General features: G+C 37.5%; 1 protein-coding gene across 28 annotated transcripts in view; it reads left to right on the top strand.

Moving 5' to 3' along the window:
• Positions 1-26,644, top strand: part of KANSL1L (KAT8 regulatory NSL complex subunit 1 like) — a 579,301-nt gene that overhangs the window by 547,948 nt on the left and 4,709 nt on the right. For 24 of the 28 annotated variants that reach the window (XR_014829251.1, XM_084998982.1, XM_084998984.1 and 21 more), the window contains 6 exons: positions 5,693-5,858; positions 9,149-9,256; positions 21,158-21,286; positions 23,778-23,896; positions 24,620-24,744; positions 26,120-26,174. Coding sequence is in view for 23 of the 28 variants with exons in the window: in XM_084998982.1 (XP_084855108.1) it covers positions 5,693-5,858; positions 9,149-9,256; positions 21,158-21,286; positions 23,778-23,896; positions 24,620-24,744; positions 26,120-26,174 (702 nt within the window). In the remaining 5 variants the exon portion in view is untranslated. Of the gene's footprint in view, positions 1-2,054; positions 2,202-5,692; positions 8,071-8,680; positions 9,354-21,157; positions 22,631-23,133; positions 23,302-23,429; positions 23,897-24,619; positions 24,745-26,119; positions 26,175-26,644 lie in introns of those variants that run through there. The other 4 variants (XR_014829246.1, XR_014829247.1, XR_014829248.1 and 1 more) reach the window with 4 other exon arrangements.

The raw sequence follows: 26,644 nt of genomic DNA, 5'->3' as shown, positions 1-26,644 counted from the left end.
CTACCTTTCACACACACACACACACACACACAATTTTAAATAAAAACCTGTGAGCTTCTGCTCTGCAGCAATGGGATCAGTGGCATCTCTGTAGCACCAAGACACAGGTGCAATCCCTGATCCACACAGTGAGGTAAAGGATCTGGCATTGCCACAGAAAAAAAAGTGGAAGAATAACTTTATGACTTAAGGGTAGGGTTTCCTCATCAAGATAAAAAGAAGTAAAAGAAAAAAAAAAAAAAAAAGGAGTTCCCATCATGAGTCAGCAGTTAGCAAACTTGACTAGCATCCATGAGGACTCGGTTTTGATCCCTGGCCTCATTCAGTGGGTTAAGGATCTGGGGTTGCTGTGAGCGGTGGTGCAGGTCACAGAGGCAGCTCGGATCTGGCATTGCTGTGGTGTAGCCTGGAGGCTACTGCTCCTATTGGACCCCCTAGTCTAGGAACCGCCATGTGCCAAGGGTGCGGACCTAAAAAGACAAAAAAAAAAAAAAAAAAGATAAAAAGAAGGGAAGACTACATATAAAAGAAACATTTAAGTTAAGAATGTCTGTTGATTAAAAGACACACAATGAAAAGAGAAACTCAGACAGAAAGCAATTTATAGACCCTACAAAAGGATTTGTAACTTTCAAGAGTATTTAAAGAGAACTTTAAAAATTGCTTAAAAAAAGAAAAAAAAGACATCCCAATAGAAAAGTTTTCAAAACATGTATTCATTCCCCAAAAGAATGAAAATTGACTGGCCTGTTATAGATATGAAAAGGTGGTCAACTTAAGCAGTAAACAGAGCAATACAAATTTCAACCATGACATAATATTTGTATCCACTAAGATTGGCAAAAATAAGAAGTCTGACAATACCCTCGTTGGCATGGATCTGAAGCAGTAACAACAGATCTGCTCTGTTGGAGTGTAAGTTAGTTACAGCTACTTGGTAATATAGTATATTACCTAGTGAAGTTGAATGTGTGTATGCATTTGTATAACCTAGCAATTCCATTTCTAAAAGTGTACTCTAGAGAATATCTTTCATCCATGTGCCAGGAAACAAATACAATTCATACTAGCATTGATGATAACAGAAAAACACTAGAAACCATCTAGATATTTATATACAGTAGAATGATTAATTACATACACATAATGTTGAGTAATGAAGCAAGGAAATACATCTAGCATTATTCTGTGTATATACATTTTAAAGCATATAGATTTAAATAGTAAATTTTATTTGATTATATATATTTGTGGCAAAACTATAAAGAAAAAACAAGGAAATGCTAAAATTAAAATGCAGGATAGCAGTCCTGGAAATGTGAGAGAAAAATATGATTAAGGAGGCATATTACTTAAAGTATAGGTTTAGCTTAATTTGACAGAAATCCCAAATAGTGATATAAGTAAGATAAAAGTTTATTGCTTGTCTTGTAACAGATTGAAAATATTGTGGGCATAACAACCATGCTCTACAGGGTTATTTAGGAACCAGGCTCCTCATGCCTTTTTGTTTGAACTTTGGGGCATTACCTTGCCCATGAGATTATGGTGGCTCACCATCACGCGTGGAAGAATGGAGGGTTAAGTGGCCTCCTTAAGGTCTGTCCCTAAAGGTTGCACACATAACTTCACTTCGTGGCCTTCTGGCTAGAATTTAGTAATTTTTAGGTATAAGAAAGCTTGAGAAATGTGCTCAGCTGAAAATGAGGATGAGGAGAGGATAGATATTGGGAGGGAAAAACAATCTCTGGCACAGGCTCATGAGGGGCCGGATAGGAAGAGAAGTCATTAACAGTATTGGTATTGTTCTGTTGCTTAAAGTAGGATGGTGAGTATAGGTGTTCTTTAAATATTATTTTATGCCTTATAAATTATACACTTGTATATTTGAAATGTTTCATTATTAAAGTTAAAGCATGTGGTGGATACTTTTCAGGCTTAGCTTGAATCTAATGCACCATATGCTATTGTTGATCACACCCTCTAGACATTTGAATTTTTATTGGCAAGAATCTCCAGGTTTTTCTCTTATTTCTCCATCCATTCCTTTTCAGCCTCCTGGGCTTCACTTTCTCTGCAAGGGAAAAAAAGGCCTTTTCCTAGATGCCCCTCACTTGTCTCCATAATTATTTAGGATAGTTTCAAATTGGCTAATGGGTTTCCTGGATTTGGAAAAATTGCAAGAGAAAACTAATTATATGGTAAATATTCAGATTTTATCACCTTTTATATAGTGTTCTAGCCATACATGGAAAAAGGGAGGTTAGCACATTTTTTCCTTTGTAATTTTAAATAATTGTTCCTTATATCTTTTTGAACTACATCATAAATGAACAAGTAATTCTAGGGTGAGTCAAAAGTACCAGTGCATCTTATAAAGGTAAGAAATAGCAACTGCCGTAGTATATACAAATAACATTATTAGAATAAACCTTGGAGGAAGTTCCTATTGTGGCTCAGTGGTAACCGACTAATATCCATGAGGACGCAGGTTCAATCCCTGGCCTCGTTCAGTGGGTTAAAAATCTGGCGTTGCCACCAGCTGTGGTACAGGTCGCAGACACGGCTCAGATCCAGCATTGCTGTGGCTATGGTGTAGGCAGGCAGCAATAGCTCCGACTTGACCCCTAGCCTGGGAACCTCCATGTGTTGTGGGTGCAGCCCTGAAAAACAAAAAAAGAAAAAAAAAAAAAAAAAGAATAAGCCTTGGAAATGAGTTACTTCTTATAATCAATTATCCACATGTTATAACTTTTTATAAAAAATCATCAGTTTCTTGACTACCCAGAATAATGACTGCATTTCTTACCCTTTCTTGCAGCTAGGAATAACTAGCTAACTTAAGTCTTAGCCAGTGGAATGTAAACAGAAGTCATTACATGATAAATTTTAGCATATATTAATAGGGACTGTTTCTCTCCAATGAAATACGTGTATTTGGAAAGTTCTGTTTCCTTAAATTTTTTAAAAAGCAGATGAGATAAAATTAATTTGGTTAGCATTCAAGTTTCTACCATATGTCAGGAACTGTGTCAGCTTCCAGGAATATGGGATTGAACAAATCGTAACAGCCTTCAAGGAGCTTACTGTCCAGGGTAATTCTAGTTGAATACTCTGGTAGAGATGGCTATGCCCAAGGTGCTGTGGAAACAGAAAATACCAGTTAGCCAGGAGACTCAAACTCAAGAAAGCTGACAAACTTAATGTAAATTTTTAAATTTTTAAAAAATAGCATCTAAAGGTCTCAGTTAGTATAAACATTTTAATCAGTTCCATTAAAAAGTGACTCCTAATTTTTTTTTTTTGTCTTTTTAGGACTGTACCCAGGGCATGTAGAAGTTCCTGGGCTAAGGGTCAGTTGGCACTGTAGCTGCTGGCCTGTGCCACAGCCACAGCAACATGGGATCAGAACCATGTCAGCGACCTACATCACAGCTCATGTCCATGTCTGATATTTTAACCCGCTGAGCAAGGCCAGGGATCCAACCCATGTCCTCTTGGATACTACTCAGATTTGTTACTGCTGAGCCACAAGGGGAACTCCGAGTCCTAATGTTTTGTAGTAAGTAGAGATAAGTATGATGAAGGGAATACATGTGAACTCTTACTTTTTAAAATATTTATTTTATAGTTTTTTTTTTTTTTTCCTTTTATGGCCACACCAGCAGCATATGGAAGTTCCCAGGCTAGGGGTCCAATCAGAGCTACAGCTACCAGCCTATACCACAGCCACAGCAACACCAGATCCAAGCCGTGTCTTAGACCTACACCACAGCTCACAGCAACGCCAGATCATTAGCCCACTGAGCGTGACCAGGGATTGAACCTGCAACCTCATAGTTCCTAGTTGGATTCATTTCCACTGCGCCATGGCAGGATCTCCTATTTTATAGATTTTTTTTCATTAGTTGTATACCAATTTTATAACCAGAAAAAAAAAATTAATAATATTTAATAATAATTTTAAAATCTTACATATTTTTTAAAACATAGCAACATAACATTTTTGATTTAGCAACATGGTTTTCTGGAGATTTCTGGATTGAGATCTTAAGAAACTCAAACTCACGTAACATATTGCATGTTTTATACGTATATTGTTAACCTTTTATTTTATTTATTTATTTATTTTTAAACATTTATTTATTTATTTATTTTTTGTCTTTTTGCCATTTCTTGGGCCGCTCCCTCGTGGCATATGGAGGTTCCCAGGCTAGGGGTTGAATCGGAGCTGTAGCTGCCAGCCTACGCCAGTGCCACAGCAACACAGGATCCGAGCCACGTCTGCGACCTACACCACAGCTCACGCCAATGCGGGATCCTTAACCCACTGAGCAAGGGCAGGGATCGAACCCACAACCTCATGGTTCCTAGTCGGATTCGTTAACCACTGCGCCACGACGGGAACTCCTAACCTTTTATTTTAAATTCAATTTACTTAACATAAATATGTGAAGTACTTTGTACCACTTCAGTGTTATTCCAGTGTAGATATCATCTGGCATTATAATTTAAGACAGACCCTAGTGTCACTCACTGGTTGTAACAGGTCGGGAGTTCTCATTGTGGCTCAACATGTTAAGACCCAACTAGTATCCATGAGGATGCGGATTTGATTCCTGGCCTCCCTCAGTGGGTTAAGGGTCTGGCATTGGTGCAAGCTGTGGCATAGGTCATGGATGTGGCTTGGATCCCTCTTTGCTGTGTCTGTGGCATAGGCCGGAAGCTGCAGCTCCCATTCAACCCCTAGCTCAGGAACATCCTTATACTGCAGTGCAGCACTAAAAAGCAAGAAAAAGAAAAGAACAGGTTGTAAGGGGAAAGAAACAGTACAGTTGACCTTTGAACAAGTTAGGGGTTGGGGGGGTCAACTACCACACAGTCAAAAATTTCTGTATAATTTTACAGTAAAGTAAGTTGGCCCTCCTCCCTGTCTGTGTTTCAACTTCTGAGGCCATGAATTGTTCCCATGATCTGCACATAAGTGGATCCTCACAGTTCCAAGCTGTGTTGTTCAAGGGTCAACTGTATACACAATCCTTTTTTTTTTTTTTTTTTTTTTTTGTCTTTTTAGGGCTGCACCCATGGCGTATGGAAGTTCCTAGGCTAGGGGTCAAATTGGAGCAGTAGCCACCGGCCTACACCACAGCCACAGCCACATGGGATCCAAGCTGAGTCTGCAACCTACACCACAACTCATGGCAACTCCAGATCCTTCACCCACTGAACGAGGCCAGGGATCAAACCCGCTGCGTTCTCATGGATACTAGTTGGGTTTGTTAACTGCTGAGCCACAACAGGAACTCCTGAACAATTTTTAATACTGGCATAGCACCTGCTCACCATCGCTTACATTTCTCACTAATCTGAAGTGCAATAATTTTCTTTTGACCAAAAGTTGTTCAAACTCATTTCTCTTTTTTATGATTTCGTAAGATGGGATAAAGACCCATTTTTATAGACATTCCTCTTTAATTTGAAAAACTTGAGAAGAGGCTAGTCAAATTTCGTCACATTCATAGCTCTCAAAAACATCTATCACTTAACTCTAGGTCATTGTAAAGCACTGTCTCCGGGGTGACTTAGTAATCTAGAACTTCTTGCTGATGTCAATCAGATACTGTGCTCTAGCTGTTAGATGCTCTCTGATTCCGTTTTCAACAAAAATGAAGTCTTTTTTTTTTCCTTGCAGACTTTGCCTTCAAAAGAAACAAGATTCTTAAATACTACACAAATGTCTTGCCTACAATCAGCTTCAATTTGGAGTAACTGTGAACACAATTCAAAGTCTCAAATATTAAGAGAACATGTATCAGAATTAGATTCTTCTTTCCATTCTGTTCTATCATTGCCATCAGGTGAGTCTCATTATAAGTAACTGAATTTTTTATGGTGAAATATAGCCCTATAGATACAAGGAATCTAATAAACTTTTAACAGTTGGCACTGGGTATTAAAACTAAATAATTTTCATTGAGGAATTAACCTAGTCACATGCTGAATTAATGTTCTGTCTTTGCAAGTTGACTTTTTAATTCCTTGGGAGGTATTTTGATTTACTTTGGAAAATACTTAGCTTTTGATCTCTCTTTGAGTATTAAATTTTTAGTATTTAATTGATAACCTGGCTGTGCTGTTGGAATGTTTCTCAGTAAGTAAGTGTTCTTTTTCTAATGTATTGTTTTGCATGGAGTTTTCCCTGCCATACAGTATTCCTCCATCTATAATCATTATTGAATTTCTCCAAGAAAATTGTCCATCTTTAGATAAAATCAACTTTCGAACCTCAAGAATATCTATAATCTACAGCTGTGCAGATAAGGTGTTGCATCCCTGTATCCCTAAGATGGCTTTGTTTCTTTCCAGTTCTTGGTTTCTGTTTGAATGTTTCCAGTCTTATCTACATTGGAACAGAAGTAAATATTTAGAGGAAAAAGGAAACATTCTTCATACAGGTTATCTTGGGTTCTTCTCTTTATGAGATGATATCTCAAATGGGCTTTTGTTTCCTTTTCAGCTTTTGGTTCTAATCATCCAGAGACTGCTTCTCTTTGTAAAGCACTATTTTTTGTATCTATTCCTGCCCTGAATCTTAATTTGGCTTTTACCAGTAACACTAGTTTCTTAGTTACACCACACCTTGAAGTAAATTCCTGGCAGGAACTATTTTACTCCATTTTTGAGGAAACCTTAAAAATAGAAAAAATGATACATATGACAATAATAACACAGTTTACATTTGGTCTTAGCATACACTGGGTCTAAAAGCACATTTTATTTTCTTGTTTAATTTGTGCAACCATAAGTATACGTATGTGCTGTACAGCAGAAAAAAAAAGAATACATATGATGTCTTCTTTATCTTACATATGAGAGAACTGAAGCTTAGAGATATTAAATTACTCAGCAAGATTACACAGCTAGTAAATGATGGAAACAGAAATTTAATCTGAGGTAGTCATTCTCCAGAGCCACACTCCTAACCACACTTTTTAATTGCGTTTCTCTTTTCCTACGAGTAGATTTGTTTCTCTGGCAACATAAATCTGAGAACTGGCATAAATATCTTTCATCCTATTATGTCTCATCTAATAAGTTAGGATTAGCTTTCTTACTACTTAGGGTTATCCATTTCTTTTTGTATTCAGTTAATAAAAATCTGAATACCTGTTGTATACTAGGTACTAAGTAGGTGCTCAGAGTATAAATACAAATAAATCCCTCAAGGTACTTGCATTCTAGTTTGGCAGCTAAAATGTAAACTAGTAAGTGTAATGAAGTGTTATGAAATATTTTAATAAAAGACAACAGGTCGCAGTGTGGGTACTAGGGCAGGTATATGGGTAGAACAGGCATCTTCCCTAGTTATGTTTTCCCACAACTCATGAAGAACAGTGGTAAAATAGGTGATATTTTATTGTAAAAGTTAAGTGATATTTCTTTGGAGAAACAAACTTATGTTTTGGTAATTAGAAATAATCAAAATCCTGAAATGTTTTAACAGCATATTAATTTGTATTCTTATTTTCATTTTGTCATATAGTTTTCATATGATGATGGTAGAGTGATAGCACTGAAATCATCCTAGCTCTGCCCCTTGGGACATTCTCCAAAATGATACTTATGAACCCATTTTTTTGTGTGCATATTTTTCCACTCTGAATGTGGATCTGCCATTAAAGCAAATCATTTTGATGGAGAGAGACTTTGTTTAAAATCCAGACCCTTTCTGGGTCTGCCTTGATTTATGCATTCATAATTAGTTTTCTCAAAAATACCTCTTTCAGTAGCAAAACTTTGAATAAATCAACTGCTTTATAAAATATTTCTTTATGTGTCTTAGGAAAAAGTTTAGGTGTCTCTACTGAATGCTTTTTAAGACAATTATTTTTGCATTCTTGATTAAAGAAAAATAAACATTTTAGTTAATAAATGTGAAGCACATGTATTTTATTTACTTAGCTCCTCTTTTGCTTGTGAGAATATAGAATAATATACACATAGTGAATTAAATTTCTCTCCTAAGTTTCTATTTATTTGTTTATTTTTTTGTCTTTTGTCTTTTCTAGGGCCGCAACCATGGCATATGTAGGTTCCCAGGCTAAGGGTCCAGTCGGAGCTGTTTCTGCTGGCCTAGGCCACAGCCACAGTAATGCCAGATCCGAGCCGCGTCTACGACCTACACCACAGCTCACGGCAACACCAGATCCTTAACCCACTGAGCAGGGCCAGGGATCCAACCCGAAACCTCATGGTTCCTAGTCAGATTCATTTCCGCTGCGCCACGACGGAAACTCCCTAAGTTTCTATGTAAAAGAAGAGAACTAGTTTATCAATATGTTTTGATCTTTGTAAAAGTAGATTTAATTTTCATAATACTAGTAAATTATTATACTAGTAAACTGAGGGAATGTGGAACTTGATATTATCATAAAAGGTTCCATCTGAATTATAATGGTTTTCCTTCAACCATGTCATTATAAACTTCATTTAATGTCAAATGCAGTTTTTAGGGATGAGGTGAAAAGGGACTTAGAGTCAGCCAGGTTTGGCTATATATTTTATTAAAACCCTTTTGGGAGCATTTGTTTCATCTGCAAATAGTATTTAATATTTATTTATTTATTTATTTTTGTCTTTTTAGGGCCGCACCCGCAGCACATGGAGTTTCCTAGGCTAGGGGTCAAATCAGAGCTATAGCTGCTGGCCTACGCCACAGCCACAGCAATGCCAGATCTGAGCCGCATCTGTGACCTACACCACAGCTCACGGCAATGACAGATCCTTAACCCACTGAGCGAGGCCAGGGATCAAACCTGTGTCTTCATTGATGCTAGTCAAATTGGTTTCCATGAGCCATGATGGGAATTCCATGTTTAATATTTATAATTTTGTTCATCTTATGTACTATTTTAGTTTATGAAATTGTTCATCTTTAGCATTATTTGTTTAGTATGTACAGTAATTTCCAAAATACCAATGATAACGCTTGGAAAGAATATCTTACCATTTCTAATAGCTGTGATTTTTCAAGCCTTTCCTAGTTTTCTAACTTTACGTGCTATTTATAGAAAGAAAGCAGTTTTTATATTGGAGCCTGCAAGCAGTGATATTCACTGAAAATGCTGTTTTTGCTTTATTTTTTCAGATGTGCCTCTTCATTTTCACTTTGAAACATTGTTAAAAAAGACTGAAATAAAAGGAGATCTTGCTGAAAATAAATTTGTAGGAGACTCTATCATAACTCCATCACCTGGTATGTCATTTACAAATCTTGTATTTTATATTCCATTTACATCTCTCATATACTTAATTACTTTTGCTAAGGAAATAAAATTTAACAAAGGAATAAATGTAAATCCTTAATTTTTAATATTCACTTTTCACAAATCACACACACACATACAAATAGAAAATACACAGGAGTAATCCTAATAAGAAAGTATGGTATTTACTGAATGAAAATTATGAAATATTATTGATAAAGGGAAATTTAAATAGAGACAGCACAGCTGGATGCTAAGAATTATAAGGATATCACTTCTTCCTGGTTTATGTTTAATGCAATGTATCTTGAAGTTCTAAAAGGATTTGGTTAACTTAATAAAATAATTATAAAACCCATTGGGAAGCAAAATATAAAAGGAATTTCTGGGAAAAATAGAGTCTAGTCCAATCACATATGGAAATATAACAAAAATCTATAATTATTGACATAGATCCCACTTTACTAACATTACAAAAGTAGATCCATGAAGCAGACTACATAGCCTATTCTTTATTATATAATGGAAGAATTGAAAAGTAATAAGAAAGTAGACAAATATTCAATAAACAGTATTGCTAGTCTTTGGGGGTAAAAAGTTTGTTTATATGCTCATTTCATATCATGTATCTGAATAAATTTTTCTCAACATCAGAAAGTCACATGAACTAAGATAAATTATATCCAGATGAAATCATCATCTACTTCAAAAACTCAAGAATCATCTGAACGTCTGTTAGAATTGGAGTTCTAAAAGGTCGCAGACTTTTAGTTATACTTATAAAAATCAGTAGCTTTTATAAATACCAGTAATAACAAGTTAGAATTTGTAAAAGAATAAATTATCCTGGTCATACTGACAATGAAAATATAAAACATCTAGGATTAAACTCAACAAGGAATTGCATGTAGAAAACTTCAAAAGTTTCCTGAAGAACATAAGAGTGTATGCATATACAGAGAGATATACCTTGTTCCTGTTAGAAGACCATTTTATAACTTATAAGATGTCATTTTTCTCCAAATTAATTTATTTTTGGTTTTCACTTTTTTTTTTTTAAGGGCCGCACCCATGGCATATGGAGGTTCCCAGGCTAGGCGTCCAATTGGATCTACAGCTGCCAGCCACAGCCACAGCAACACAGGATCTGAGCTGCATCTGTGACCTATACCACAGCTCACAGCCATGCCAGATCCTTAACTCACTGAGTGAGGCCAGGTATCGAACCCACAACCTCATGTTTACTAGTAGGATTCATTTCTGCTGCGCCACAATGGGAGCTTCTTCAAATTACCTTATGATATAATTCTAATCAGAACCAGAGGTATTCTTCTTTTGGAGCAAAGTTATTCTGAAGTTTATTTCAGAAAGAAAATGTTGAATAGCAAATAAAGTTTTTTAAAGATCAGTAAGGAGGCATCAAGTATCAAAATATAAGCCATAATCATTAAAATATTGCAGTAGTGATGAAAGCCAGGCTAAGGGAACTAAATAAAAAACCTAGAGACAGACCCAAGGATTTGTTATAAGAGTAATACTTTTCATTAGTGTGGAACAATTCATATGAATTCCTTATATATGCCAGTACAGTACTGTTGAAGAACTTTGTCTTTATGTCTGTTAATTGCTTTCATCTTGTAAAACCCTGTAAGGTAGGTATTATGATTATTTTTCCCCTTGACTAATTTTTTCCCAAATTACAGTTGCACGGTGGTAGAGGCAGGATTCGAATCTTAAGTAGTCTGGCTCAGAGTCCACGCTTTAAACAACTAACTTGTTCTGTAATCAGTGGCATTAAGTAAAGACTTTTTGGAAAAATAAAATGAGATCTCTGCCTCATGCAGCACATTAAAACAAATTTAAAATGGATGAAAATTAAAATACATTCCAGGAGTTCCCATTGTGGCATAGTGGGTTAAGGATCTGACTAATATCTATGAGGATGCAGGTTCTATCCCTGGCCTTGCTTAGTAGGTTAAGGATCCAGCGTTGCCCTAAGCTGTGGCATGGGTCACAGATGCGGCTTGGATCTGGTATTGCTGTGGCTGTGGCATAGGCTGGCAGCTGTAGCTCCAGTTCGATCCCTAGCCCAGGAACTTCCATATGCCACAGGTGCAGCCCTAAAAAGAAAAAAACAAAACAAAACATTCCAGATGGATTAAAGGGTTAACTGTTTTAAAGGGATGTCCTAAAAGAATTAGAAAATCTGGATGAATTCAATGATAAAAATGAAAATGATAATAGCTAACATTTACTGAGTAGTCTTATGCCAGACACCAGACTGAATGTTTCTTCTTTTTCACATTATATTATTTTTTTTTTTCTTTTGCTTTTTAGAGCCACACTCACATCATACAGAAGTTCCCAGGCGAGGGGTCCAATCGGAGCTACAGCTGCCAGCCTATGCCACAGCCACAGCAACGCCAGATCCCAGCGGTGTCTTCGACCTACTCCACAGCTCACGTCAACACCAGATTCTTAACCCACTGAGTGAGGCCAGGGATTGAATCCACAACTTCATGGTTCCTAGTAGGATTCGTTTCTGCTGTGCCACGATGGGAACTCCCACATAATATTAATATTAAACATTGTAATCATCAATTCTGGCAAGACTGTAGTGAGAACAGGACCTGTAAATATTTTAGGTACAGTTAATTGATACAAACATTTTGGGAAGTACAGTGAAATGCGTTACAAGGTTTTAAACTATACATTTTTTATAAGCTCATTGAGAAAAAAAACTGAACTCATTCACAATAAATGTTTACTAAACTGTTAACTCTGTATTCTGACTCAGTATATCCCTTTCCAAGAACCTAGTCTAATCCTACATATGAAACTACCTTTATTCACAAATATATTTGTCAACATTATTGTGGTAATGAAAAATTAAAAACAGTTTGAAGAGCACAGTATAAATATGGCTAACTGTCTAAGACAATGGAATATACAACTTTAAAAAATATCTCAGAGTTCCCGTTGTGGCGCAGCAGAAACAAATCCAACTAGAAACCATGAGGTTGCAGGTTCGATCCCTGGCCTTGCTCAGTGGGTTAAGAATCTGGCGTTGCTGCGAGCTGTGGTGTAGGTTGCAGACAGGGCTCGGATCCTGTGTTGCTGTGGCTGTGGCGTATACTGGCAGCTGTAGCTCCAATTGGACCCCTAGCCTAGGAACCTCCATATGTCGCAGGTGTGGCCCTAAAAAGCAGAAAAAAAAAAAAAGAATAAAAATATCTTAATAGTTCATCTAAGGATGGAAACATTTATCAAAGAATGTTAAGTGTATAAAAGGACAAAAGTTTTACTTCTGTGTTTGGTATAATTATAACCATGTAAAAATGCTTATACTTACATCAACTAAATGCAACATGTGGGCCTTTTGGTGATCCCAATTCAAACAGCTCAGCTCTACACACACACACACTTTTTGAGACAGAGAAATTTGAGTATGGACTGGCTGTTGGATATTAATGAATTGAAAATTTTATAAGATGTAATGGTGGTTACATAAAAACACACCCATTTTATGTTAATTTATTAGAGATTCAAACTGATATATGTAGATAAGATACAGTGTCTGGGATGTGCTTTAAAATATTCCAGCAACAAAAAGTTGGTAGGAGAGAAAGAAAACGAGATTGGTCACCAGCATTCTTGATGCTGAATGATAAGTACAGGGGAGTTCATTATTTTATTTTCCATTTTTGTTCCTTGAAATTTTTCTACAGCAAAAAAGTTAGAGAAAGAAAAAAATGACTAAGAACACAGAACAATTGTCTGTGCTTAGGGAAAAAAAGATTCAAGAAGTACAGGTACTTTTCATGATATAACTGCTTGTGTCCTGAGACAAATTTTTTAATTAAAAATTGTATGCATGAAGATGATTAAGAATGTCCAGAATATGGAGTTACCATCATGGCTAGGGGAATGAAATCTGACTAGTATCCATGAAGGCACAGGTTTGATCCCTGGCATCGCACAGTGGATTAAGGATCCACGTTATCATTGCCATGAGCTGTAGGTTGCAGACATGGCTCAGATCTGGTGTTGCTATGGATGTGGCCTAGGCCAGCGGCTACAGCTCTGATTCGACGCAAACCTGGCCTGGACAGATGCAGCCCTAAAAAGATATTTTTTTAAAAAAAGAATGTCCAGAATACAAATAATATTAAAATGATAACTAACTCCAACAGCTAGGGAAGAGTTAATCAGAGAAATGTTAGGCAATCATGTGAAAAAATAACAATAAAGGGTTCCCTTGTAGCTCAGCAGGTTAAGGATCTGGCATTGTCACTTCAGTGGCTTGGGTTGCTGCTGTGGCACAGGTTTGATCCCTGGCCTAGGAACTTTACGCTGCAAGTATGGCCAAAAAAAAAAAAGAGTGAGTTATCAGATTAAGAAAAACATGCTTATGGAGTTCCCTTTGTGGCTCAGTGGAAACGAATCTGACTGGTATCCATGAGGACGCACGTTGGATCCCTGGCCTCGCTCAGTGGGTTATGATCCGGCATTGTCGGTGAGCTCTGATGTAAGTCACCGACACAGCTTGGATCCCACTTTGCTGCGGCTGTGGTGTAGGCTGGCGGCTACAGTTCCAATTTGACCCCTAGCCCGGGAACTTCCATATGCTGTTGTGTGGTCCTAAAAAGACAGAAAAAAAAAGACCCCAAAAAACAAACTTACATATTTTCAAGTAAAAATTACTACATTTGAAATATAAATATGAAATGTATGTATATGACTGAAAGGGAATATGCAAAAATTAGGTGATTATATATTTCTTCTAATATTGCTCTATTATTATCTGACTTTAAAAAATAGGGCAGTATAATTGTTAGGCACAAAATTAATAGTGATGGATCAATAATGTAATGACATGTTCGTGATGGGAAATTAAAAGCTAGAAATGGAAGACATTTGAATTGAATTTTGCAGTATCATTCGGCAAATCAGTGCAGTAATTTTTTTGTATTTCAATCTTTCCTCTGTTTTCCTCATTCCCTTTCACTCCCAACCAGAATAATTTAGCATTAACTAGGTCTCATCCTATATAAGTATCTGTCTTAAATAGCTGGTATTAATTTTATTTTCTACAGAATTAAATAAAACCAGAATCCACCATTTATTGAGCACATACTCTGTGTCAAGTAGATAGTTAAGTGCTAAAAAATCAAAAGTGAATCACAGGAAACCAAAAAAATTATGTGCTGGAGAAGCAGACACACACATGACTATTAAATTATGTTATGGGTACAGACATAATAAAAAATATTCTAAAATGAAAAGAGAGTATATAACTCTGCCCAGCAGAAGGCAGAGGAAGAGAGGTTAAATGTGTTGGGGATAAGGCAAAAAGAGGAACTCCAGAAAGATGGTGATGCCAAGTGTAGTTTTAAACACTTAACTGGAGTTTAGAGGAAAAGTAAATTATTGTTTCTCAAACTTTAATGTGCAGATTACTTGGGCGGGTTGAGGGGAGGATATTGTTAGAATACAGATTCTGATTCAGTAAGTTGAGAATGGAGTCTAAGATACTATATTTCTAACAAGGTCCTAGATGGTTAAAATACTGTTGGCATATTAAGTAACAAGCTTTAAAATGGAAACACATACCTTGTCATGAACCCATGAAATAATATAATGTGTTCAAGTATATACAGACAGCCTCGGTGTTCTTGTAGGATAAATTCTGTGGAGGTAAACAGATGTTTGTGTGCCTTGATTTATTCTGTACTGTACATTAGTTGGCAATTATGACAGAACTACTGACTTCAAGTAACAAGAAAATAGGGAAAAAACAAATCGAAGAATTGATTAGTTGCTAATTGAGAGGAAATACCAAAGCCAATTTAAGGGCCTATACTCATCAAAATATTTAAAGTCACGAAAGACAAGACAATGGAACTATTTCAAATATTAGAAAACTTTAAAGAGACCTGTCAACTGAATGCAGAGTGATCAGCATCTTCTGTAAAGAACATTATAGGAATAATTGGTGAAATGTGAATAAGTTCTATTGTTAGCTAATAGTTTTCATTCGTTGTGTGGCTGTTGAAGAGAATGTTCTTGGGAGTGGCCATTGTGGCACAGCAGAAACAAATTCAATTAGGAACCATGACGTTTCAGGTTCAATCCCTGGGCTCGCTCAGTGGGTTAAGGACCCAGCATTGCCATGAGCTGTGGTGTAGACTGCAGACACAGCTCGGATCTGGCGTTGCTGTGGCTGTGGTGTAGGCTGGCAGCTGTAGCTCCGATTAGACCCCTAGCCTGGGAACCTCCATATGCTGCAGATGCTGCCCTAAAAAGCAAAAAAAAAAAAGTCCTTGTTTTTGAAAAATCCATATTGACATTTTTAAAGTAGAGAGGTATCATATTAGTACTTTAATTTCACTAGAGGTCAGAAAGGTAAAGCCAATGTTTATCATTTGGGGAATCTGAATAAAAGGTCTATAGAACTTCTTTGTATTGTTTCAAGGTTTCTATAAGTCTAAAATTATGTCAAAATAAAGTTTATTACTTTTGAGTGGGCAGATGAGAGAGTAACGGTAGCACTAAAACCCACACAACCCTAGGGCTCAGGCTTCTTTACCACTTCCTCATATCTAATCCACATTGTCGGTGTGATCTTATCCCTCAGACCTTTCCCCTATATTTCTACCACTTCCACAGTCCATCTTAATGACTATTTCTTTCTTTTTTTTTTTTTTTTGTCTTTTTGCCTTTTCTAGGGCTGCATATGGAGGTTACCAGGCTAGGGGTCGAATTGCAGCTGTAGCCACCGGCCTACGTCAGAGCCACAGCAACTCGGGATCCGAGCCGCGTCTGCAACCTACACCACAGCTCACGGCAACGCCGGATCGTTAACCCACTGAGCAAGGGCAGGGATCGAACCTGCAACCTCATGGTTCCTAGTCGGATTCGTTAACCACTGCACCACGACGGGAACTCCTTAATGAATATTTCTTAATGACTATTTCTTAATGACTATTTCTTACTGCTGAAATAGTCTAATCGATTTTTCTCTCTAGTCCCTGTAGCAAGTTTTCTTTTCGAAAAGTATATCTAATTACATCACACCTGCTCCCCACCCTCATTCTTTAAAATATTTGACAGACAGAATATTCTAAAATAGAGGAACTCTCCTACCTGTTCATGGTTCTTTTCCACCATGCTTCCATTCTCTGCCCCACCTCGCTTCAGTTCAATTGTCCAGTCTGTTCTGTCCCCTGGTGCCTTGTGCCTTTCTGCCATTTTCTCCCTTCCCCTTACTATTCATCAGCTGTTTCTGTTCATATTTGTAATCTATCACTTCATCTGGGGAAGGTTTTCCTAGAGCTCTCTTACTAGCTGTCCCTACTCATTATCTCCAATCAATAGGACTGTGTTCTAGCACACAAGTACTTGCAGGTTTTGAGAGGGCCTATAAACTACATTGGGGCAGGGATCATGCCTGTTTTTGCTTACTCTTGTGTCCCCAACATACAACACAGTGCCTGGCATGTAACCAACTCTCTAGAAAGTTATTAAATGTGTGAGTGAAAGGGAAGGGATGTTCCCCAGTGGCTCAGTGGGTTAAGAATCCAACATTGTCACTGCTGTAGCTTCGGTTCAATCCCTGGCCCAGGAATTTCCACATGCCCCAGGCATGGCCAGAAGAAAAAAAAAAATGGAAGGAAGGAGGACAGGAGAGATACTGGATCAAGATGTATTTTAGTTTATTTTATTGCTATGCCGGGGATCAAACTTGTGCCACAGCAATGACAATGCTGAATTCTTAACCACTAGGCCACCAGGGAACTCCTCAAGATGTACTTTAGGATGGAATTTAGGAGAGGATTTGGGCAAGCAAGAACTGAAAGGTTGGGAGGGTTATAATAATTAGGACAGGTTAAGAGAATGTGTGAGTTATACTCTGAATTGCCATGTATTTCCCTCTATTTCAAGAGTGCCATTGCAGCCTCCTTAGAAGACACCAGAAATTACATAAAAGGGGAAAAGTATAAAGAAAACTTTTGAGTAAAATTCAATAAAAAGCAAAGGTTAAGTTTTCCTCAGAAAGTTTGATGTGCTTTTTTACAAGACAAGGAAGGTGAGTTCTTTTAGAAGAGATGGGTTGAATTTCCAGAATTCGCTTTAAAATACTCTAGGGAACAAAAGTGAACATGTGCCAGGTACATATATAGTTTAAAACCTAACTCTCAGAGTTCCTGTTGTGGCTCAGCAGGTTAAGAACCTGGCACAGTGTCCCTGAGGACACGGGTTCCATCCCTGGCTTCTCAGTGGGTTAAGGACCCAGGGTTGTCACAAGCTGTGGAGTAAGTCATGGAGGACGCTCAGATCCAATGTTGCTGTGGCTGTGGTTGTAGGCTGGCAGCTGCAGCTCTGATTTGACCCCAGCCTGGGAACGTCCATATGTAGCAGGTGCAGCCCTAAAAAGAAAATACCCCTCACAATTCTAGTTATCCCTTTTAAAAAATGGGTTTAGAATTATGTCTGATCTTATTTTACTATTTACATTTTTCTGCATACTTTTCCTTTTTGTGTGTGTCTTTTTAGGGCTGGACCCACGGCATATGGAAGTTCCTGGGCTAGGGGTCAAATCAGAGCTGCAGCTGCCAGCCTATACCAGAGACTGAGCTGTGTCTGTGACCTAACCAGAGCTCATGACAACGCAAGATCCTTAACCCACTGAGCAAGGCCAGGGATTGAACCCATGTCCTCATGGATCCGAGTCAGGTTTGTTACCAGTGAGCCACAACAGGAACTCTTGCATTCTTTTTCTTAGATGGTTAGGAAATCTTGGGGGCCATCTTAGAATTCTGTTTACTGTTTTCCATGAACGCTTTAAAAAGTCACTGATGGGAGTTCCCGTCGTGGCACAGTGGTTAACGAATCCGATTAGGAACCACGAGGTTGCGGGTTCGATCCCTAGCCTTGCTCAGTGGGTTGACATTCCAGCGTTGCTGTGAGCTGTGGTGTAGGTTGCAGACGCGGCTTGGATCCTGCATTGCTGTGGCTCTGGCTCCATATGCCGAGGGAGCGGCCCAAGAAATGGCAAAAAGACAATAAATAAATAAAAAGTCACTGATGGATTTCCTTTGTGGTACAGCAGGTTAAGTGTTGTCACTGCAGCAGGAGCTCAGTTTGCTGTAGTGCAGGTTTGATTCCTGGCCCAGGAACTTGCACATGCTGCAGGGGCAGCCAAAAAAAAGTCAGTGTTTTTTTTCTCCTGCATCTGCTTTTGCTTTATGTCAGTCTAATTTTCATTCCTTCACAGTAACCTTATTTTCCTATCTCTGGTAGTGATTCATAGTGTTTTTTTCCACATTTTTTTGTGTTTTACTTTTTAGGGCTGTATGTGCCACATATGTAAGTTCCCAGGTTAGGGGTCAAATCGGAGCCGTAGCCACCAGCCTACACCACAGCCACAGCAATGACAGATCCAAGCTGAGTCTGCAGCCTACACCACAGGTCAAGGCAATGCAGGATCTTTAACCCACTGAGCAAGGCCAGAGATTGAACCTGCATCCTCATGTTTCTTAGTAGGGTTCGCTACTGCCGAGCCACAGCAGTAACTCCATTTTTCTCATTTTCTTTGCCACTCAAGTTATTGAAATCTTAGGGTTAATATTGTGTGAAAAAAAGTTTGGCTGTCATTTCCTCAAATATTGCCTCCCATTCATTCTGTTCTCTCCTGTTACCCAATTCTAGTTTGTCCTTTTTATCCCCTCATATGTTCATTACTCCATTCCTTTGACTTGCAAAATTAACTCTTCCAACCCAATGCTGTTGATTTTTAGCTTTGTCCATTCTGTTACTGAGGCCAGTGATGATTTTGTTTTTAAATCTGAACAATATACTTCCCATTTCTGAGGGCTCTCTGGAGAGGACTTTTGCCTGTTTTTCTTGGCAATGTTAGTTATTTTGAAGATCTGTAAATCCATATTCTGTAAACCCATTAACGGTTTCTTGAAATGGCTCTTCCATTTGTTTTCGTACCTCTTCTTTATTTACACTGTTGGTATTCAGATTTTTGGAGTCTTGATTGTATTCTCATCTTTAAAGTAGATATTCACTGTTAAGACTGTTCTGCCGCAGCTTTTTATGGGATCCTTTTCATGGAAGAGGTAAAATTTGCACTGTTTTCAGAGGTGGTTACAGATGGGCAGGACATTTCCAAGTGAGGACCCTTGGGCATTGCCTCCTCTGTTCACCCATCCATTTCTCTGCTCTAGCCTCAAGGCCTCTGCTGAGAGGCTGGCATGCAGTCATTCTATCAGCTGCTGCAGGGAGTTGTCCTGCTCCTAGTTTCTTTCCTCCAGGCCTGGTGCCCCTTTGACAGTCATGACATTTTTGTGGCAGTACTTTCCTACGTGCATTTGCAGTTTGCTCTTCAAATTTCATTATGCTTTTAGAGATTTCCTCACACATTCTGCTCTACTTAAAAACTCACATTTTGGATGCTAATGTGGATGTAAATGTGCAGATCCATGCATGTGTCTATGTATAAAAATTTTATTACTTTTAGGGTGCTTTGTCATCTTAAAATCTGGCCACTGTTGGTATGCTATACCCTTTTTTTTGTTGTTGAGGATTTGGCACTTCAGCCTGTATTTTTTCCTTTCCTTCCTCCAATCTCCAAACATCCCAAAAAAGAAGCCAATTAGGTTATTAATCTAGTATTGGAAATACGGGGTTCAGGTGGAAAAAAATCATGATAAAACTAATATATACTTATGTCAGATATCCTTCTAATGACTATCACAGGAACTCACTCAGTCCTCATAATCCCATGCTTAGCTGCTTGATCTATTTTACGGGTAAGACAACTTAGGCACAAAGTATTGAGTGACTTAAGTTTTAAATAATCCATTACTTTAAAAACGTCAAAGGGTGTTCCCTTGTGGCCCAGTGGGTTAAGGATCCAGCACTGTCACTGCATTGGCTTGGTTTGCTGCAATTTGTCTCCAGCCTGGCATAGTGGGTTAAAAATCCAGTGTTATAGCTGCAGTCCAGATTCAGTTCCTAGCCTGGGAACTTGCATAGGCCATTGGTACAGCCAAAACAAAAATCAAAGTGGGAATTCCTTGGTGGCCTAGTGGTTAGGATTAGGCACTTTCGCTCCTGTAGCCGGCTTTGTTCCTTCGTCTGGGAAGTGAAATCCCATATCAAGCCACTGCACACCGTGGCCAAAAAAAGAAAAAAAAATGTGAAAGAATAGCCATGTCAAGAGATTGATGAAATCTGGTCCTTGGTCTCAAAAGATCCCAGTTACTTAATTCTGAGTTATTCCCAGATTTAAGGGTGAGCAGGAACTAACTTAAGGACCCAGATCCTATTCAGATCTGAAAAAAATTTGTAAATTTTGTAATTTAGAAACTGTGAGAACAGATCACCTTTCCTCTTTAAATAGCAACAATAGAAAACTGAAAGTTTTTTTTTTTTTTGGCTTCTTAGGGCTGGACCCATGGCATATGGAAGTTCCCAGGCTAAGGACTGAATTGGAGCTACAGCTGTAAGCCTACACCACAGCTATAGCAACACCAGATCCGAGCTGTGTCTGCAACCTACACCACAGCTCATGACAATGCCAGATCCCTGACCGACTGCGCAAGGCCAGGGATCGAACCCATATCCACATGGGTACTAGTTAGGTTTGTTACCACTGAGCCATGATGAGAACTACGCTGAAGATGGCTTAATGAATTTTATTCTGGTTATTTTCAATTTAGCAGTATTTCATCTTGGTATGTATTTATTTCATTCTATGTAATTTTAATTTTGAACTGATATATTAATATATTCAATGTTATAAGTAAAAACAGATTAAAATGTTCAGAACAGTATGTTTGTGTTAAGCAACTAAAACTTGACGTTTCCTTTTTTCTTAGTACATAATCCTTCTCTGAATCAATGGAGAAATGGATATTCTCCGATATGCAAGCCTCAAATAAGGTCAGAATCTTCTGCACAGCTGTTACAGGGAAGAAAGAAAAGACACTTGAGTGAAACAGCATTAGGTAGGTAATGAGGACATGAGCACTAGTACTAAAAACTGAAAAAATTCTAATCTCCCAAGACCCTCTTCCTCATGGAAGTTATGATCCAGAAGTCACCCGTTACACAACATCCATGGTTCTATGAGCATTAAACTCCATGTACATGTAGTCAATTCAGAACTATCTGTGGACTGGGAATCCATCTACTTCATGGCAGTTAACAATTTCCTTCCTGTGTTTCCCAGGTAGTTATCTTCTAATAACTGTCCTCCTGGACAGGACTTAGAGACTCTAAGATTGTGTTCTAGACTCAAAATATATTGCCTTTTAGAGATTTATTATCATTTCCAGTACTATCATCAAGGTGTTAATTCAATGAAGCTTCCTCAGAAATTTGAGAAATCGGATGGGATTCATCTAAGGTAACTCAAAAACCCAGTTCAATTCCTCAGGAACTTATAGTTCCAAGATGATCAATGGAGAAATCTCTGAAATTAGAACTCCGATAGTAATATAAACTGGGTTTGTGAAGGGGATTTGGGACAACAGTTTCAATAGTTATTGCAGATAATGATTAAAAAAAGAAACTTAACTGGAAAGATGTATATTAAATAACAAATTATCTGTATACTCTATTTTTATTCACTGTTCCAGTGGATATATAACACTATATATATTAGTCAAGTGTTTCCTAGGTGTAGTATGTCAATATACCCAATAAATTAAAAACTGTTTACATGCAATATGTACTATACACGAAGGATTTAACATATTTACCACTATAGTCTCTAGAAATCCCACCATAACTGACCAAGTCACTACCTGATTAACTAGTGTGGCACAAAATTAACAAACTCCCACCTACATCCAGAGATTTTATTATGCTTTTTGGTGCCTTAATCTTAAGATAACCAAGAGTCACCTAGCTTTTGAGAAACTTTCATACAGGTTTACCAAATATAGGAAGATCTGTGTCTCTTAAATTGAGAGATCTAACTTTGATAGAAATACAGGGACAGAAGAACAAGTAAAATGCTATACTACAAAGAAGTAACTAGACAACTCTGAAGTGCAGGACACCTGGTCTAGTCTCTTTAACAAGTCAAGTCAGTGTCATGAGCAATGAACTCTTGTAGATTACAGTAGGCCTAGGAGACAACCAATTTCAACATGTGGATACTGACCAGAGGAAGTTACTAGCCAGAAGGATATTTTTAAACAATTGGACAATACAGTCTGTGTATTAAATTTTACTATACAAGGGAGTTCCTATTGTGGCGCAGTGGAAATGAATCCGACTAGGAACCATGAGGTTGCGGGTTCAATCCCTGGCCTTACTCCGCAGGTTAAGGATCCAGCGTTGCTGTGAGCTGTGGTGTAGGTCACAGATGCAGCTCAGATCTAGCATTGCTGTGGCTGTGATTTGGACCAGCACCGCAGCTCTGATTTGACCCCTAGCCTGGGAATCTCCATATGCCATAGGTGCGGCCCTAAAAAAAAAAAAAAAGGCAAAAAAAAAAAAATTTACTACACAGGAAAATATTTTTCAAGATCTGTACTAAAGTAAGATAAACAAGGGCAGCACATAAATAAACTATACTCACAAGTAGAGAAGCAAAACAAATGGAAGAGAACACAGAAGAAATAGGAAATAACGAAGCTAGAAGTAAACTTCTAATCAATATCCTGAGAAAAAAAATTCATTCCTGAAGTAAGATGCAACAAAAAAATGAAGAGAACAATAACTTTTAGAAATCAATACTTTAATAGGAGAAAACTTTTCAAGTCAAAAGTAAAAAGATCAAGTTAAGGAAATCTCCCCCAAATTACAAAATCAAAGATAGGAAAAGATAAAGGAAATGGCACAGTGGGTTAAGGATCTGGCATTGTCTCTGGGCACTGTTGAGGCATAGGTTCCATCCTCAGCCCAGTGCAGTGGATCCTGGCCCAGGAACTCCCATATGCTGCACAACCAAAAAAAAAAAAAAAAAAAAAAAAAGTAAAGAAAATTAACAGTTAAGTCTTAGAGGATCAAACATCTAAATATATATTCTTTTTTCTTTTTCAGGCCACACTTGCAGTATATGGAAGCTCCCAGGCTAGGGGTCAAATCAGAGCTGCAGCTGCAGGCCTATGCCACAGCTACAGCCATGTAGGATCTGAGCTGTGTCTGTGACGTACACCACAGCTTATAGCAATGTCAGATCCTTGACCCACTGAGTGAGGTCTGGAATTGAACCTGATTCCTCATGGATACTAGTTGGGTTTGTTACCAGTGAGCCAGAACAGGAACCCCTAAATGTATACGCAATAAAAAGTCAAATACCCCAGAAGATGGCAACTGTGCACAACTATGGGTAAGATTTTTTTCATTTCCTTGGTTTTGAAACATTAAAAACAAAAATCAATAAGCAGCTAAGGAATCCCATATTATCTAACTAGCAAAATAAAAATTCTCTTACCTACCAGTCACATTTAATGTATGACATTCTCAATGGTTCTTCCATGGCAGGAGAAAGAACTAAATTTGAAGAATTTGCTTTGCAACGCACAGAACCAGGATCCCATAGCAATTTTACTGCAGTTAATAATGTCAATGTTCTGTCAAGAACCCAGAATTCATCGTCACAAGTAGGTTTTTTTGGTACAGTGAGTGAACTTTAAAGATGCTATTGTAGACTTTTAAAGCTGGCTAAATTGGGGGGGGAAAGACTTACAGGCTATATTGTTAATCTATAATAACCTTATTCACTGGCATGTAATTAGCATATTTAGAGTTACCTTACTAGGAAGCAATAAATTTGATTAAACTAATTTGATTTTACTATGGAGTAATTGTTCATTAATCCTTGGTTATGGCTTTTTTGTGTGTTAAAACTTAGAGGTCAAAACATAGGATTTAGAAACTTCAGCATGAACTCAGGGACCAGGAACACATAAATGAAGCTTGTAAAAATAATCTTTAATAAATGGCTCACCAAATATTTCATTTCATCATCTTTTCTAATATAAAGTGAGTTTGTTAAAAGATCATTTCATTGACATAGGGTGCTTTATGGTGCTCTTCAATAAGGGCTTTGCATTTTAAGGCATTCATATTTTTTATGGTCTTAAAAATTGGCTTGTATGTGTGTGCACCCAAATGTTACACTGCATACCTGCCAAAGGGATTATGTTGGTTTATAGAAGATAGGTATGCTTTATTGTTTTTCTTAACATTTTATGATCAGATTTTATAACAATGTGTAAAACTTTGGAGGCACTGCTATATTATCTTTATATAACTTATAAAACATGAGTATCATCCCAGCTAACCAAATACTATTGTTAAATCACTGTAATCCTACTTTACAGAATACTGCACGACGGAGATTGCGAAGTGAGAGCTCTTATGATATAGATAATATCGTGATTCCCATGTCACTAGTGGCCCCAGCTAAGTTAGAGAAACTCCAGTATAAGGAAATACTGACTCCAAGGTATGTGTGCTTAAATCTATTTTCTTTCTTCCTTCTTTTTATTGAATACACTTTTTTCAGTGAAGTTAAAAGAGGATTCTCTCCCTCTTCCTCCCACTTGTCTAACTGGAGGGAAAACAGTGAAAAACTTTTACGTCACTCATGCTGGAAAAAAGTGCCATACAGTAGCACAACTTTACTTCTTAGGTATTATTAAGAATTGGGAATTCCTGGAGTTCCCGTCGTGGCTCAGTGGTTAACGAATCCGACTAGGAACCATGAAGTTGCGGGTTCGATCCCTGGCCTTGCTCAGTGGGTTAGGGATCCGGTGTTGCCATGAGCTGTGGTGTAGGCCAGTGACTACAGCTCCAATTGGACCCCTAGCCTGGGAACCTCCATATGGTGCAGGAGCAGCCCAAGAAATGGCAAAAAGACAGAAGAAGAAAAAAAAAAAAAAAAAAAAAAAAAGACAAAGAATTAGGAATTCCTAAGATTGGCTTTAGCACTCTTAGTCTTTTTGTATTCAATATTTAGTTCTCTGTTACGTATATAGCAGAAAGGTACTTTAGGGATGTAAATAATTACAGTAACAATCCTCGATCTTTAAAATGAAGGTTTGCACAAGGCTGCAAAAGATGTTTCTTGCTGGCAGCAAAGTTAGATATTTTTAGCATTGATGAAAGCAGTTTTTAAGATTATGAAGAAGAGATAGAAGAGGATGGAAACAGAGACATGAGCTGGGTGACAACTACAGTAATTCCTACCCATCTCTAATTTCTGATTCTTTTATTCATAATTACTTTGAGGTACTTAAGAGAACTCTTAATACTCTAGGAGGTATTATGAGAATTTACATAAGTAAAAAGAACATTTGTAGTTACAATGTTCTACAGCAACAATGTGGTATTTTAATTTACAGTGGTAGGCTGGAGCTGGCTGGTTGGCCTGATTTAACACATAGGAATACTGTGATCCACTTAAAACTCATACAAGAGGTCACGATGGCAGTCGTCTTCACACAAAGAAATTGGCAAATGCTACAAATCAGAGCTTTTTCCTTTTTATTTTCTGGGTCAGTTTATCAGCATACCACTGATTTCAGTTTATCAGCATATTGCTGATTTCAAAATTAGTAGTTTTTAGATATAAAATGTAACTAGGCAGGAGACTGTTTATCATTAAGGCCAGAAGTAAAGCCTCATCTTCTCCTTGTCCTCTTTTCCTAATACAACTATTTTACCTCTTTTAAAAAATAAAGTACTAAAATACAACCATTTGAATTATGAAGGCCCCAAGGAAAGAAAACACTACTGCATTAGCCATACTTACAGAATAAAATTGCTCCTTTTAAATATAGTAACAAAAGCTGTTTGAAATTGGTTTGTATCTTCAACAGCTGGAGGATGGTTCTTCTTCAGCCTTTGGATGAATATAATTTAGGTGAAGAAGAGGTAAGTTGCCTTCCACTTGTGGAATAATTGTGCTTTATATATTATGAAGCCTGCTTAGTTTGATACTTAAGGAACTAAGAAATATAAGTCCCTTTTAACATATGTTGATTTTTAAAAAATTTTCAAACTTATTAAAAAAAGTTCCTCATTAAGGGTATTAATTTGATTAGAAAAGCATTTTGTGCAAATTTGACAGCAAAGACAATAATATGGAGAATAAAGAAAAGCAAAAAATAAGACTTTGCTTACATGAGTTGTTGAAATACTAATTTTGTGAATATATTCATTCCCAGTATCTGGCATATTTTTTCTACATAGGATTTAGTCACTTTTTTTTGATCTGATGTTGCCACAAACTGTGGCTTAGGTCGCAGATGCGACTTGGATCAGCTATAGCTCCAATTCGACCCTTAGCACAGGAACTTCCATATGCCACAGGACTGGCATGGCTATAAAGTGGAAATAAAAAA

This window comes from Sus scrofa, chromosome 15 (genome assembly GCF_054392235.1).
Source record: "Sus scrofa isolate SSC_HxYL_T2T_F1_AM1 chromosome 15, Sscrofa_HxYL_maternal_Yorkshire_Landrace_v2.0, whole genome shotgun sequence".
Taxonomy (NCBI): domain Eukaryota; kingdom Metazoa; phylum Chordata; class Mammalia; order Artiodactyla; family Suidae; genus Sus; species Sus scrofa.
The sequence above is the reverse complement of the archived record's forward strand: the minus strand, read 5'-3'. Positions and strand labels throughout refer to the sequence as shown.